Here is a 13657-nt window from a genome sequence, read left to right on the forward strand (position 1 = left end):
GGAAGTGGAGGTTTATGGAAATAAGGCACTTGCTTTTCTGAACACTGGGATAGATTATTATAACATGAAGATTTTTGTAAATGTTGACTTTGGAACAGAGTTTCTGAGTTGCATAGATATGGCTTTCATGAGTTCAGCATCTTGTGAAAACCCAATACTGCATCACACTGAACCACATGGGTGTAATGGGGTTTAAATGAGGTTAGGTATCCATCAGCAGCATAAATGCAGGTTTATAGGACTAAGAAATATAAGGTAAGGCTTTACTATCAGGACAATAAGAAAGTAAAACAAGCAAATGAAAAAGAAAAAACAAAATAACAAAAATCATCATCTACTACCATCTTAATATAGAATGAAACCAAACACACCATAATAGGTGTATTCATGTACCTTATAACTATTGCTTGGTACTTAAAAATAGATTAAAAAGTGAAATTTGTTATTTAACTGAATTCTGTCTATTGATCTATAAAATTCTGATTTGCAAAAAAAAAAAAAAAAGGAAAAATACTGCAATGAAAAACATTAAGATTCCTGATAGTTTAAAAACAATAAATTTGTTTTGACACTTTTTCATAGCAGAAATTAAAGCTTGCAACATTATTGAACCAGAGGAAAATGTGCAATAAATACAAATATTTGCTTCACTTAGTTCAAAATATAAGAAAAATGTAACCAACTAAACAGTTGGAAATATTAGTAAATAAGAAATATAGTTTTTTTTTTAATTTGAAGATATGCCCTGTAAAACAAACCGAGCTTCTAACAAATGTTTTTATATGCATATAAAATATTTTTTTTTTTGTATACAAAATTCGTTGCATAGTAGCAATGAATTAAGTAGCCGCCTGGTTTTGAAGCTTACCCTTCCTTATAGCACCTATGGGTGGGGAGCGATATTGTTCTTCTAGCTGCTGCTCAGAATGGTGAGGTAGAATTGTTTCAGCTCAGTGCTTCTGACCCAGTGCAATGTTGAGGGGTTTAGAACCAAGGATGCGGCCATTCATCTCAGCCATTGCTTTAGCAGCTGCATCGGGAGAGAAAAAGCAGATCAAGCCAAACCCTTTGCTCTGCCCTGCTTCCTGCATCACCTTAACTCGGCAAATGGACCCAAAGGAAGAAAATTCCCTGCGCAGTGTCTCGTCATCGATGGTTTCATCCAGATTCTTAATGTAGAGCTTCGCCGCTTGACGTGCACGGATTCTTTCCCTTTTCATCTGCTCAAACTTTTCCTTTAACTCAGCTTGGCGTTCTACCTTGTTCTGGGCTCTGCCTGCAAAAATGGTCTGCCCGTTTATGTCCTGTCCATTCATCTCTTCGACTGCAGTTTTCGCAGCCTCGTGGCTATCAAAACTCACAAACCCAAAGCCTTTGGACTTCCCAGTGGCATCTTTCATCACCTTAACACTCAGCGTTTGGCCGTATTTGCTGAAAATTTCCCTGAGCCTTTCATCGTCCATATCATCCCCAAAGTTTTTTATGTACACGTTAGTGAATTCGCTGGGTTTCTCTCTGAGCTCAGCCTCCCGATCCTTGCGGCTCTTGAATCTGGCCACAAATATGGTGCAGTCCTTCAGCAGCTTCCCATTCATCTCCTCAATGGCCCTGTCTGCTGCACTCTGGTCCTGGTAGTGCACGAAGCCATAGCCCTTGGACCCTTTGTCATCGCTCATCACCTTGGAGGACAGGATCTTCCCGAAAGGTGAAAAGTGTTCGTACAAGGTTTTGTTATCAATGGATTTGTCCAGATTCTTGATAAACACATTCCCAATTCCCGACTTCCTCAGGTACGCATCCCGTTGGGACCACATGAGACGGATGGATTTGCCTTTGATTAAGTCAAAGTTCATGGTGTCTAGGGCTTTCTGGGCATCATCCAGCTGGAGAAAATTGACGTAGGCATAGCCTAGCGAGCGACTGGAAACCAGGTCCCTGCAGATTCGGATGGACAACACTGGCCCCACTGTGTTAAACTTCATGAACAGCATGTCCTCCGTGACGTCTTCATGGAGGTCACCAACATACAGGGAAGCCGCACGGTATTTGGCTTCCACACTCATGGTTTAGGTCTTGTTGGTTGGCTGGTTGGTTTGTTTGTTTGTTTGTTTTACCCCAACACTTCAAGCCTGTTCCCAGCAGCTCCCCATGGATGTGTCCTCCTGCAGGACAGGAAGCACAGCCACACCTAAGGGCCTTCAGTGTGGCCTCAGACGGATGACCACTTAAATGTCCAGCTGCAGGATCACTTGCACTTTCCCCAAGCCAGGCAACAGAGCTCATCAAAAAAGTCAGAAACCGGTTTCCTTTCCTGGTAGTTGGCAATCTGCCTTCAACTCTCGGCCTCAGACTTTCCTTCCCTTCCAACTCAGCAACAACTTACAAGTGGCTAGCCAGCACAGGCCCTCGGTCTGCGTCCATCCCAGCAGCTGCTGGCTGGTTCCCGAGCACAGACAGGCCTTGTTCAGCTGGGGTAGACTTCCAGCTAAGCCGGGAGCGAGCCAGGCCTCCGGGGCGTGCAGCCCAGGCCCAGGGCCGGAGGCCGGGTCCAGTGCAGGGAGCCGAACCCACCCCGTGCCTTTGTGCGCGCCCAGGCCACCCACCCCGCACCAGGGTGGACCGCCCCGCCCCGAAGGGACCTGACTGAACCTTAAGGCTCACCAGGTTGCTCACGGCAGGCGGCGGGAACCGGGAACTCGCTGGCTACCACTGTTTGCTCTTTCACACTTTGGGGGGAGCCCTGTTCCTCCCCAGACGCTCTGCTCACTCCCTAGCCGAAGTCCGCAGGGCTCAGGATAGGAGGCGGTGTCGTGGGTGGAGAAAACGGCTGGGGGTGTGGCCGGGCAGCCCACCATCAAGCTGCTCCCTTCTTGTCTGTTTTGTCTACACCAGCCTACACAAGCAAGGATCCGGATCACACAATTCCTGGGGACACCCCGCCTTGGCCTTGAAGAGGTCCCGACAGGCTCTGCGGGTCCAGCAACTTTCTGCAGAATCTCTTCAGGGACCCCTTCCCACAAAACTCCTGAGACACACTTGCTTTTCTTGCAAGATAAACTTTTAATTTATTTTTTTTAAGACCCCAGATTCAATCCTCTGAGCACAGAACTTTTCCCAGCATATCCTCTGATCGTCTAGTTCTCTCTTTTTCAGACAGTTTCACTGTTTCACCGTCTCCTCGCTGATTACAAGAGGCTCTGTTCCAGGACACTATGCTATCTGCATTTTATTTTCCGAGATTTACGATAATGAGTGATTTTTCAGAATGTCCACTATATTGAATACCTCAGCTGTGTGGAACAGATGAGTTACTGAAGCTGCCTGGAGAAAGCAGCGCTTAACTCAGAGTGTTCAGGAGATGTTACACAAATTAATAGATTTGGAAACGTCGACACAGTATAAAGAATGTAATCAGTTCCTTGTAATATTGGCTCTACTTCCTCTAACATTAAATACATCAAATAAAATGTATTATGATTCCTGGCAAATCTTACAATTTGAATCATGATGCCTTTAGAAAATGAAAAATATTTACCTGAGGAAGTGAATTGGGTAGGTCAGTTTGCAAAAACAACAACAACAAAAATAGTGCATTGAAAACTTTAATCAACACAGACGTTGCCTAAAAGCCATGGTTAAAAGCAAATTCTGTCTCAATAACTGAGATAGATAGAAAACTCAACATTTCTCACTAATGAGACATAGAAAGTCTGCTGTTCTCTGATTTATATGGATAGAAGGATTTTTGTATCTGAGTCCAGAATTAATAGAGTGTTTTCACATGTAACCAGAAAAAATTAAAGTATACATCTCCCTAGGGAGGGAAATGACATTCTCTTAAAAAGACATTTTATATGTTAAAAAGCATCAGATTTTCACTATAAACTACAAATTTCACTTAGTTTATTTAAAATTAATTATGTGGGAGACCAGACCATGCCATCCAATAGGGGACAGACTGTTGAAGAACAATTAAGAATAAACAATATTATGAAAACTGATTGCTCTCTAATTGCTTATCTAAAAGCAGAACATACATTTTATACAATTAAAAAAAAAAATCACTTGTCTACTTAGCGATCCTAAATCAGTCACTGAAAACAACCTGAGAACCTTAGCAGGCTAGGAAGGTGCCAGAGAAATCTCCATTATTATTTTTTTTTCTTTTTCTTTTTTTTTTAATTTTATTTTTTTCTTATCAGTTACATTTTATTAACTCTGTATCCCAGCCATGTCCAGATCCCTCATTCCCTCCCAGTCCCTCCCTCCCTCCCTCATCTCCACCATGCCCCTTGCCAAGTCCACTGATAGGGGGGACCTCCTCCCCATTCATCTGATCCTGTTTTATCAGGTATCTTCAGGACTGGCTGCAAAGCTCTCCTCTGTGGCCTAACAGGACTGCTCCTCCCTTGGGGGGTGGGGAGGCCAAAGAGCCAGTCATTGAGTTCCTGTTAGAAATAGTCCTTGTTCCCCTCACTATGGGAAACCAATTGGTTACTGAGCTACCACAGGCTACATCTGAGCAGGGGTTCTAGTTACATTCATACATGGTCCTTGGTTGCATGTCAGTCTCAGAAAAGACCCTGTGCCCAGATATATTTGGTCCTTGTGGAGCTCCTATCCTTTCCTTATCAGACTAATTCCCCTTCTTTCTTATGATTCCCTGTACTCTGCCAAAGGTTTGGTCATGAGTCTTTGCTTTGAAAACACTGCTAGTTAGAGTCTTTCCAATGCGCTCAGTAGACTCCTGTCAATGTTCAATGCGCATCCCCTCTGTCTTTCAACACGAGGATTGATAATCTTACCCCATGTCCGCTCTCTTGATTATCTTTTTTAGGTGTATAGATTTCATTATGTTTATCATATCTTATAGGTCTATATAAGTGAGTATATACCGTGTTTGTCTTTCTCCTTCTGGGATATTTCACTCAGGATGATCTTTTCTAGATCCCACCATTTGCCTGCAAATTTCATGATTTCCTCCTTTTTGATTGCTGAGTAGTATTCCATTGTGTAAAAATACCACAATTTCTGTACCCATTTCTCCGTTGATGGACATCTGGGTTGTTTCCAGGTTCTGGCTATTACAAATAAAGCTGCTATAAGCATGGTAGAGCAAATATCCCTTTTGTGTACTTGAGCAAACTTTGGGTATATACCTAGCAGTGGTATAGCTGGGTCTTGAGGAAGCACTATTCCTAATTGTCTTAAAAAGCAGCAGATAGATTTCCAGAGTGGTTGTACCAGTTTACATTCCCACCAGCAGTGGAGGAGGGTTCACCTTTCTCCACAACCTCTCCAGCATGTGTTGTCCCTTGAGTTTTTCATCTTGGCCATTCTGATGGGTGTAAGGTGAGAAATCTCCATTATTAAGGAGCCCATTTTCCCCGTATTTTGCTTTGCAAATCTTTTGTACCTAGAGACTCAAGTTATATTTCTGAATTTGTTTTTCCAGTTTTGTGAAAATATTCTATACTAAGCTGGAATTCAAAACCATTCCTGTGAAATCTACTCATTAGCTGTACCTTCCACTAGAAAATGGATTGATAATAAATGTGCATTTGTTTTTCTCCTGTAAATTTTTTTCTTGTTAATGGGTTCATTCTAAGAAAGGCTCAATGAAGTGCAGAAAAAATTCTTCCACTGTAGCAATGGATTTATGGTTATTAATAAACAAATCTTGGTTGACTTCATTTGTCTTTAGATCACCCTGATATAAATTATTCCTTCTTTTTTAAATTTATTTACTTTTATTAATCACAGTTTATTCACTTTGTATCCCCCCATAAGGCCCTCCCTCCTCCCCTCGAGGTCCCATCCTCCCTCCTCCTTCTTCACGCATGCCCCTCCCCAAGTCCACTGATAGGGGAGGTCCTTCTCTCCTTCCTTCTGATCTTAGTCTATCAGATCACATCAGGAATGGCTGCATTATCATCTTCTGTGGCCTGATAAAGCTGCTCTCCCCTCAGTGATCAAAGAACAGGCCAATCAGATTATGTCAGAGGCAGTCCCTCTTCCCATTACTATGTAACCCACTTGGACACTAAGCTGCAATGGACTACATCTGTGCAGGGGTTCTAGGTTATCTCCATACCTGGAACTTGGTTGGGGTATGAGTCTCTGGAAAGACACCTGTGTTCAAATTTCTGGTTCTGTTGCTCTCCTTGTGGGGTTCTTGTCTTCTCCAGATCTTACTATTTCCCACTTCTTACACAAGATTCCATGCACTCTGCCCAACAGTTGGCCATAAATCTCAGCACCTGCTTTGATAGTCTGCAGGGTGGAGCCTTTCAAAGGCCCTCTGTGGCAGGTTCCTAGGTTGTTTCCTGTTTTCTTCTTCTTCTGATGTCCATCCTCTTTGCTTTTCAGGATGGGGATTGAGCATTTTAGTCAGGGTCCTCTCTCTTGATTAGTTTCTCTAGATGTACAGAGAAACTAAACATTATCCTATGTTATATGTCTATATGAGTGAGTATATACCATGTGTGTCTTTCTGCTTCTGGGACAGCTCACTCAGGATGATCCTTTCCAGGTCCCACCATTTACCTGCAAATTTCATGATTTCCTTATTTTTCATTGCAGAGTAATATTCCATAGTGTAGATGTACCACAATTTCTGCATCCATTCTTCAGTTGGAGGGGCATCTGGGCTGTTTCCAGCTTCTGGCTATTACAAATGAAGCTTCTAAAAAGATGGTTGATAAGTGGTGTGTACGGACAAAATTGTCCATTTCTTTTAGATCTTCCATTTTTGTGGAATACATGTTTTTGAAGTATGACTTAGTGATTCTTTGGGTTTACTCAGTGTCTGTTATTATGCCCACCTTTTTATTTCTGTTGTTTTTAATTGGGGTATTTTTTTCCTTTCTCTGTCTTTTAGTTAGTTGGGATAAGGGTTTGTCTTCTCTGCTCATTTTCTCAAAGAAGGAATTCTGTTTCATTGATTCTTTGTATTGTTCTGCTTGTTTCTAATTCATCAATTTCAGCCCTGAATTTTCTTATTTCCTGCTCTCTTGGGTGTATTTGCTTTTTGTCTTAGAGCTTGCAGGTGTGCTGTTCAGTTGCTAGAATAAGATTGTCTGGTTTCTCTCAGCTGGAAAAACAAGTGTCTGGTGTTGTGGGGCACACAGTTCAGTCTGGGATGGTGATCAGAGCCCTGCAGTTAGGTGACTCTGCAATGGCAACTGAGCACCGGCCAGGACCCAGGAGTTCTTCCGGACTTAGCTGCATGACCTGAGAATGAACCGGATTGCTTCCCACAACTTGGGGTTTCCTCTCACCTGGGAAACACCGTCTCTGCTCTTTTGATGTCCATAGTTCAGTCTGTTGGTCCCTGTACAGTCATGGCTGTCCTGTACTTCTGACAGTGTCCTCTCTAAACAGTACAATCCAATTTTAAAAATAGGGTTAAAATGATTCCCTGCACTCTGCCCAAAGTTTAGCTATGAGTCTCAGCATCTGCTTGGATACCCTGAAGGGTAGAGTCTTTCAGAGACCCTCTTGGTAGGCTCCTGTCCTGTTCCCTGCTTTCTCCCCCTTTTGATGTCCATCCCGTTTGCCTTTCAGAATGAGGATTGAACATCTTACACTCCTTCTTTCTTAGCTTCCTTAGAGATACAGATTTTAGTATGTTTATCTTATATTATATTTCTAATATCCACTTATAAGTGAGTATATGCCATGTATGTCTTTTCTGCTTCTGGGATACCTCACTCAGGATGATCTTTTCTAGTTCCCAACATTTGCCTGTTTATTTCATGATTTCCTTGTTTTTAATTGTTAGGTAGTATTCCACTGTGCAAGTGTACCACAATTTCTGTATCTGTTACTCATTGGAAGGACTTTTGGGTTAAGATTCTGACTATTACGAGGAAAGACACAATGAAGACATTTGAACAAATATCCTTGTTGTATACTTGAGCATATTTTGGATATATGCCTAGGAGTGCTATAGCTGGATCATGAGGTACACTACTCAGCAATTAAAAACAAGGAATTCATAAAATTTGTAGGCAAATGCTGAGAACTAGAAAAGATCATCCTGAGTGAAACAGAAAGACACACATAGTATAAACTCACTTATCAGTGGATATTAGAAATATAATATAGGATAAATATACTAAAATCTGTACACTTAAAGAAGCTAAGTAAGAACGAGGGTAAGATCATCAACCCTTATTCAGAAAGGCAACCAGGATGGACATCAGAAGAGGGAGAAAAGAGGGAAAAGGACAGGAGCCTACCACAAAGGGCCTCTGAAAAGCTGTATCAAGCACGGTATTAGAGCAGATGCTGAGACTCATAGCAAAACTTTTGGCAGAATGCAGGGAATCTTATGAAATAAGGGCAAGATAGAGAGACCTGGAGGGGACAGGAGATCCACAAGGAGAGCCACAGAGCAAAAAACTCTGGGTCCGGGGGTCTGAGGGTCTGAGTATCGGTCTAAGACTCATACTCCAACCAAGGACCATGCATGTAGATAACCTAGAATCCTGCACAGGTGTAGCCCATGGCAGCTGAATGTTCAAGTGGATACCCTAGTAATGGGAAGAGGGACTGTCTCTGACATGAACTCAGTGGCTGGCTCTGTGATCATCTCCCCTTGAGGGCGGTGCAACCTTGAAGAAGAACTCAATGCAGACAATCCTGATAAGACCCAATAGGCTAGGGTCAGATTGAAGGGGAGGAGGACCTCCCCTGTCAGTAGACTTGGGAAAGGACATGGGTGGAGAAGAAGGAAGTAGAGCAGGCAGAATTGGGAGGGAGCAAGGGAGGGACCTAAAGCTAGGATACAAAATGAATAAACTGCAATAAATAAAATATTAAAAAATAAAGGAGAAAGGAAACAGATTTGTCTAATTTATTTATGAAGGCAGTTAGTACAGTGAACTTTCCTCTTAGCACTGCTTTTCCTTGTGTTCTATGAGTTTGATATGTTGTGCATGCATTTTCATTGAATTTTAGAAAGTCTTTACATTCTTTTTTTATTATTATTTTTTTCTTGATCCAGTTGTTTTTAAGCAGAGGGTTGTTCAGTTTTCATGAGTTTGTAGATTTTCTGTTGTATCTGCTTTTGCAACTGAGCTTTAGGCCATGGCAGTCTGATAGAATATATGTGCTTATTTCAATTTTCTTGTATCTGTAGAGATTTTCTTTGTGACCAAGTATGTGGTCAATTTTGAAGAAAGTTTTATGAGGTACTGTAGTGTTAGGTCCATTTGATTAATAATGTCTGTCAGCTCCATTATTTCTGTTTATTTTTTGACTGAATGAGCAGTCAAATTTGGTTATCGAAATCTCTGACTATTAATGTGTAGGGTTTGAAGTGTGATTTAAGCTTTTATAAATGCCAGTGCCCTTGATTTTGGGGACATGGATATTCATAATTCAGATGTCATCTTGGAGGATTTTTCTTTTCATTAATGTTTCTCTAATGAGTGAGAAACACCTAAATGTTGAAAGCCTTTGACAAAATCTAACACTCACTTGGATAAGTCTTGGAGTAACCAGCAATACATGGGACATACCTAAACATGATAAAGGCAACTTGCCAAAAGCCAATAACCAACATCAAATTAAATGGAGAGAAACTCAAAGCAATTCCACTAAAATCTTGAAAAGGACAAGGCTGCCTACTCTTTCCATATCTATTCATATAGTACTTAAAGTTCTAGGTAGAACAATAAGAGAACAACAGACCAAGGTATTATGGATTGAAAAATGAAAAATCAAAATATCATAATTTGAAAATGATATGATTTTTATACATAAGGTAACAAAAATTCTACCAGGGAGCACCTACAGCTGAAAAATACCTTCATTGAAGTGGCTGGATATAAGATTAACTAAGAGGGGGCGGAGCCAAGATGGCGACTAGCACACACAGTTTCCGAGCTGTGGAAGAGATAAAGTTCTGAGTTGATGAGTGGAAGAACTTCTGAAGCCAGGGAAACAACAGAGAGACTTGCTAAACAACAGGGAACATCGCAGGAGGTGAAAACCTTGGTCTCTGGTCACCCAGGGACTTATTTGGGGAAGGTGAGAAACAATCCTTTGATCTCTCAGCACTCCCCTCCCCCAGACCTCCCTCCTCCTCGGCACAGCTGACTCGCCTTTCTCAGCTCAGACCTAACTGCCTTGGGCCTGCAGCCACTGAGGCGGAGCCCCAAGCCCTTTATCGGCAAAGGCCAGCAGTACTGTGTCTTGGAGCCCCAAATTCGCGCGGCGGCTGCACCATCCTCCCAGGGCCCGAGTCTGCTAGACGCCATACTAGCTCCGCAGGATCGCGATCACTGATGGTACGGCCTGCCCAATCCCACAGTGACAGAGAATACGCTATATACTCACCATAACCAGGCAGAAACGCCATACTAGACACACCAGGCGCTGGGCCTCCGAATTTGGAGAGCACAGTGAAGAGACCCCAGGACTTCCCAGAAAGCATCTGGACTAACAACCCAGTCTCCAGTTACAATGGGACTTTCTAACCTGGCAGCTGAGCAGCACTGAGCTGGCGGGGCACATCAGCCCTCCAGTTTAAGACTAACCAGGGCCAAACCAGAGAACAGAAAGGCTGGTTACCCCGATTCCCACTGACGTGACCACCCTGAAATCTCCAGCTGCAGCAAGACCTCATAACCTGGCAGTGACAACAGCATGGAACTGGCGGAGCACATCAAAGAAGCAGGGCCAAACCAGAGAGCAGAGAGCCCAGATACCCCGTTCTCTGCCAAGTGACCTGCCTGTAAGTGAGTGAACCCTTGAGAATCTGCAGCTCCACTGATCCTGGGTCCTTCTAAAATGGAAGCCAGGCATTGAACCCCCTCCCACCCATATACCCACTTTGGGAAACAGAGGGGCACTTGGAACATTGAAGTTCCTGCTCTGTGGGTCTAATTGAGGAGCTAAGGCAGTTAATGCCAGAAATTGCGCTGCGATCATCACTAGCTCCTGCAACATATACATTGCAGAGCCCCTCCCACACACTCAAGGGTTCAACATTAGCCATCACTCTGTCCCTTGAGACACACGCCCACGCCCACTTACACACACACACACATACACACACACACACACACACACATATACACATGCACGCACGCTTGCATTTGCCTCTGTTTGCGCCTGCGTACTTTCCTCCCACAGGTACAGCTAGTCCTCAGCACACGCTAAGGACACGGGACCTCTCTCAACTTCCTGAAGAATTCTCCAGACTCGAGAGAGAGACAGTACCAGTCTGATCGGCAGAATCCAAAAACAAACAGGGAAGGTCTCAGATAAGCCAATGGCCAGGGGTAGGCGAAAGAACACCTCCAACATAAATCAGGACATCATGACTTCACCAGCAAACCCCAAAATCGATGGATACTCCAATTCATCAGAAGCACAGGAAAATGACCTTAAATCCATGCTTGCTCAATTATTTGAGGCTCATAAGGAGGAAATGAACAAATCTTTCAAAGAGTTGGCCAGTCAATTGGAGGTAAAGAAAGAAGAAATAGACAAAACCCTTAAAGAAACACAGGCAAACATAGCCAAACAAATGGAGGCACAAGTAGAGAAAAAATTAGTGGCATACAAAAAGGAAATGAACAAAGAAATAGAGTCCATCGTAGAGAGACAGGAATCCAAATTCAAACACATGGAAGAAATGGTGCAAGGCATGAAAACAGAATTAGAATCAATAAAGAAAACACAAAATGAGAAAACTCTTGAGCTGGAGAACTTTGAGAAAAGATCAGGAACCATAAAAGTAAGCATCACCAACAGAATACAAGAGATGGAAGAGAGAATCTCTGGAGCTGAAGACACACTTGCAGAAATTGATACTTCTCTCAAAGAAAAAGTAAAATCAGAAAAATTCCAATCACAAAATATCCAAGAAATCAAGGATGCTATGAAAAGACAAAATCTAAGAATAATAGGAATTGATGAAAAAGAAGACTCCAGGCTCCAAGGTCCAGAAAATATTTTCAAGAAAATCATAGAAGAAAATTTTCCCAACTTAAAGAAAGAGATGTCCATAAATATACAAGAGGCCTACAGAACACCAAATAGACTAGACCAGAAAAGAAACACATCACGTCACATCATAGTCAAAACACTAAATCTACAGAACAAAGAAAAGATATTAAAAGCAGCAAGGGAAAAAGGCCAAGTAACATATGAAGGTAGACCTATCAGAATCACACCAGACTTCTCATCAGAAACTATGAAAGCCAGAAGGGCCTGGGCAAGCATCATGGAGACTCTAAGAGATCACAAATGTCAACCCAGACTACTATACCCTGCAAAGCTTTCAATCAACATAGATGGAGAAAACAAAATATTCCATGACAAAACTAAATTTACGCAATATCTATACAGCAAACCAACCCTACAGAAGATACTAGAAGGAAAACTCCAATCCAACGAAAACGAATTCACCCAAGAAAACAGGGCATACAGATAATATCCCAACAAAAATGAAAAGAAAACAAGCAATGAAACAAGGTAAGATCATCGACTCCATTACAAAAGGAACTAACATGCATTGGTCAATATTATCTATCAATATTAAGGGACTCAACTCACCAATAAAAAGACACAGGCTAACAGAATGGTTACGGAAACAAGACCCAACATTCTGTTGCATCCAAGAAACACACCTAAGCAACAAAGATAAACACTACCTCAGAGTAAAGGGCTGGAAAAATGTTTTTCAAGCAAATGGTTCCAGAAAACAAGCTGGAGTAGCCATCCTAATATCTAATAAAATAGACTTTCATCCGAAGTTAATCAAAAAAGATAAGGTGGGCCACTATATTCTCATCAAAGGAAAAATCCAACAAGAGGACATCACAATTTTGAATATCTATGCCCCAAATACAAGAGCACCTACATTCGTAAATGAAACAATATTAAAGCTTAAATCATACATTGATCCTAATACCTTAATAGTGGGAGACTTCAACACCCACTCTCATCAAGGGACAGATCAACCAGACAGACACCAAATAGGGAAATAAAAGCACTCACAGAATCCCTAAATCAAATGGACCTAATAGACATCTACAGATCTTTTCACCCAAACTCAAAAGAGTACACCTTCTTTTCAGCACCACATGGAACCTTCTCCAAAATAGACCATATAGTTGGTCACAAATCAAGCCTCAATAGATACAAAAGGATTTAAATTATCCCTTGTATACTATCTGACCACCATGGACTAAAGCTGGACATCAACAACAACAGAAACAACAAAAACCTGACACGCACATGGAAACTGAACAACTTACTAATCAATGACAGCTGGGTCAAGGAAGAAATAAAGAAAGAAATTAAAGACTTTCTAGAATTCAATGAAAATGAAGGCACAACAAACCCAAATTCATGGGGCACACTGAAAGCAGTGCTCAGAGGAAAATTTATAGCACTAAGTGCCTACAAAAAGAAATCCGTAACATCACATACAAACAACTTAATGGCCCAACTGAAAAACCTAGAAAAAAAAGAAGCAGATACCCCCAAGAGGAGCAGAAGGCTGGAAATAATCAAAGTAAGGGCAGAAATCAATCAATTAGAAACAAATAAAGTTATCCAAATAATCAATGAAACAAAAAGCTGGTTCTTTGAGAAAATCAACAAGTTAGACAAACCCTTAGCCAACCTAACTAAA

At 41.8% G+C, this 13657-nt stretch overlaps 1 protein-coding gene across 1 annotated transcript; it reads right to left on the reverse strand.

Moving 5' to 3' along the window:
* Positions 1-950: 950 nt before the first annotated feature.
* Positions 951-2063, reverse strand: Pabpc4l (poly(A) binding protein cytoplasmic 4 like). Its single transcript, XM_055626121.1, has one exon. It carries the CDS (start codon positions 2061-2063, stop codon positions 951-953), a length of 1113 nt encoding a protein of 370 aa, XP_055482096.1.
* Between the last annotated feature and the right edge of the window lie 11594 nt (positions 2064-13657).

The sequence above is a fragment of the Psammomys obesus genome, unplaced genomic scaffold (assembly GCF_907164565.1).
Source record: "Psammomys obesus unplaced genomic scaffold, mPsaObe1.curated_primary_1811, whole genome shotgun sequence".
NCBI classification, from domain to species: Eukaryota; Metazoa; Chordata; class Mammalia; order Rodentia; family Muridae; genus Psammomys; species Psammomys obesus.

Coding starts and splice junctions, on each gene's coding strand:
- Pabpc4l (XM_055626121.1), bottom strand. CDS start 2,063: ATGAGTGTGGAAGCCAAATACCGTGCGGCTTCCCTGTATGTTGGTGAC.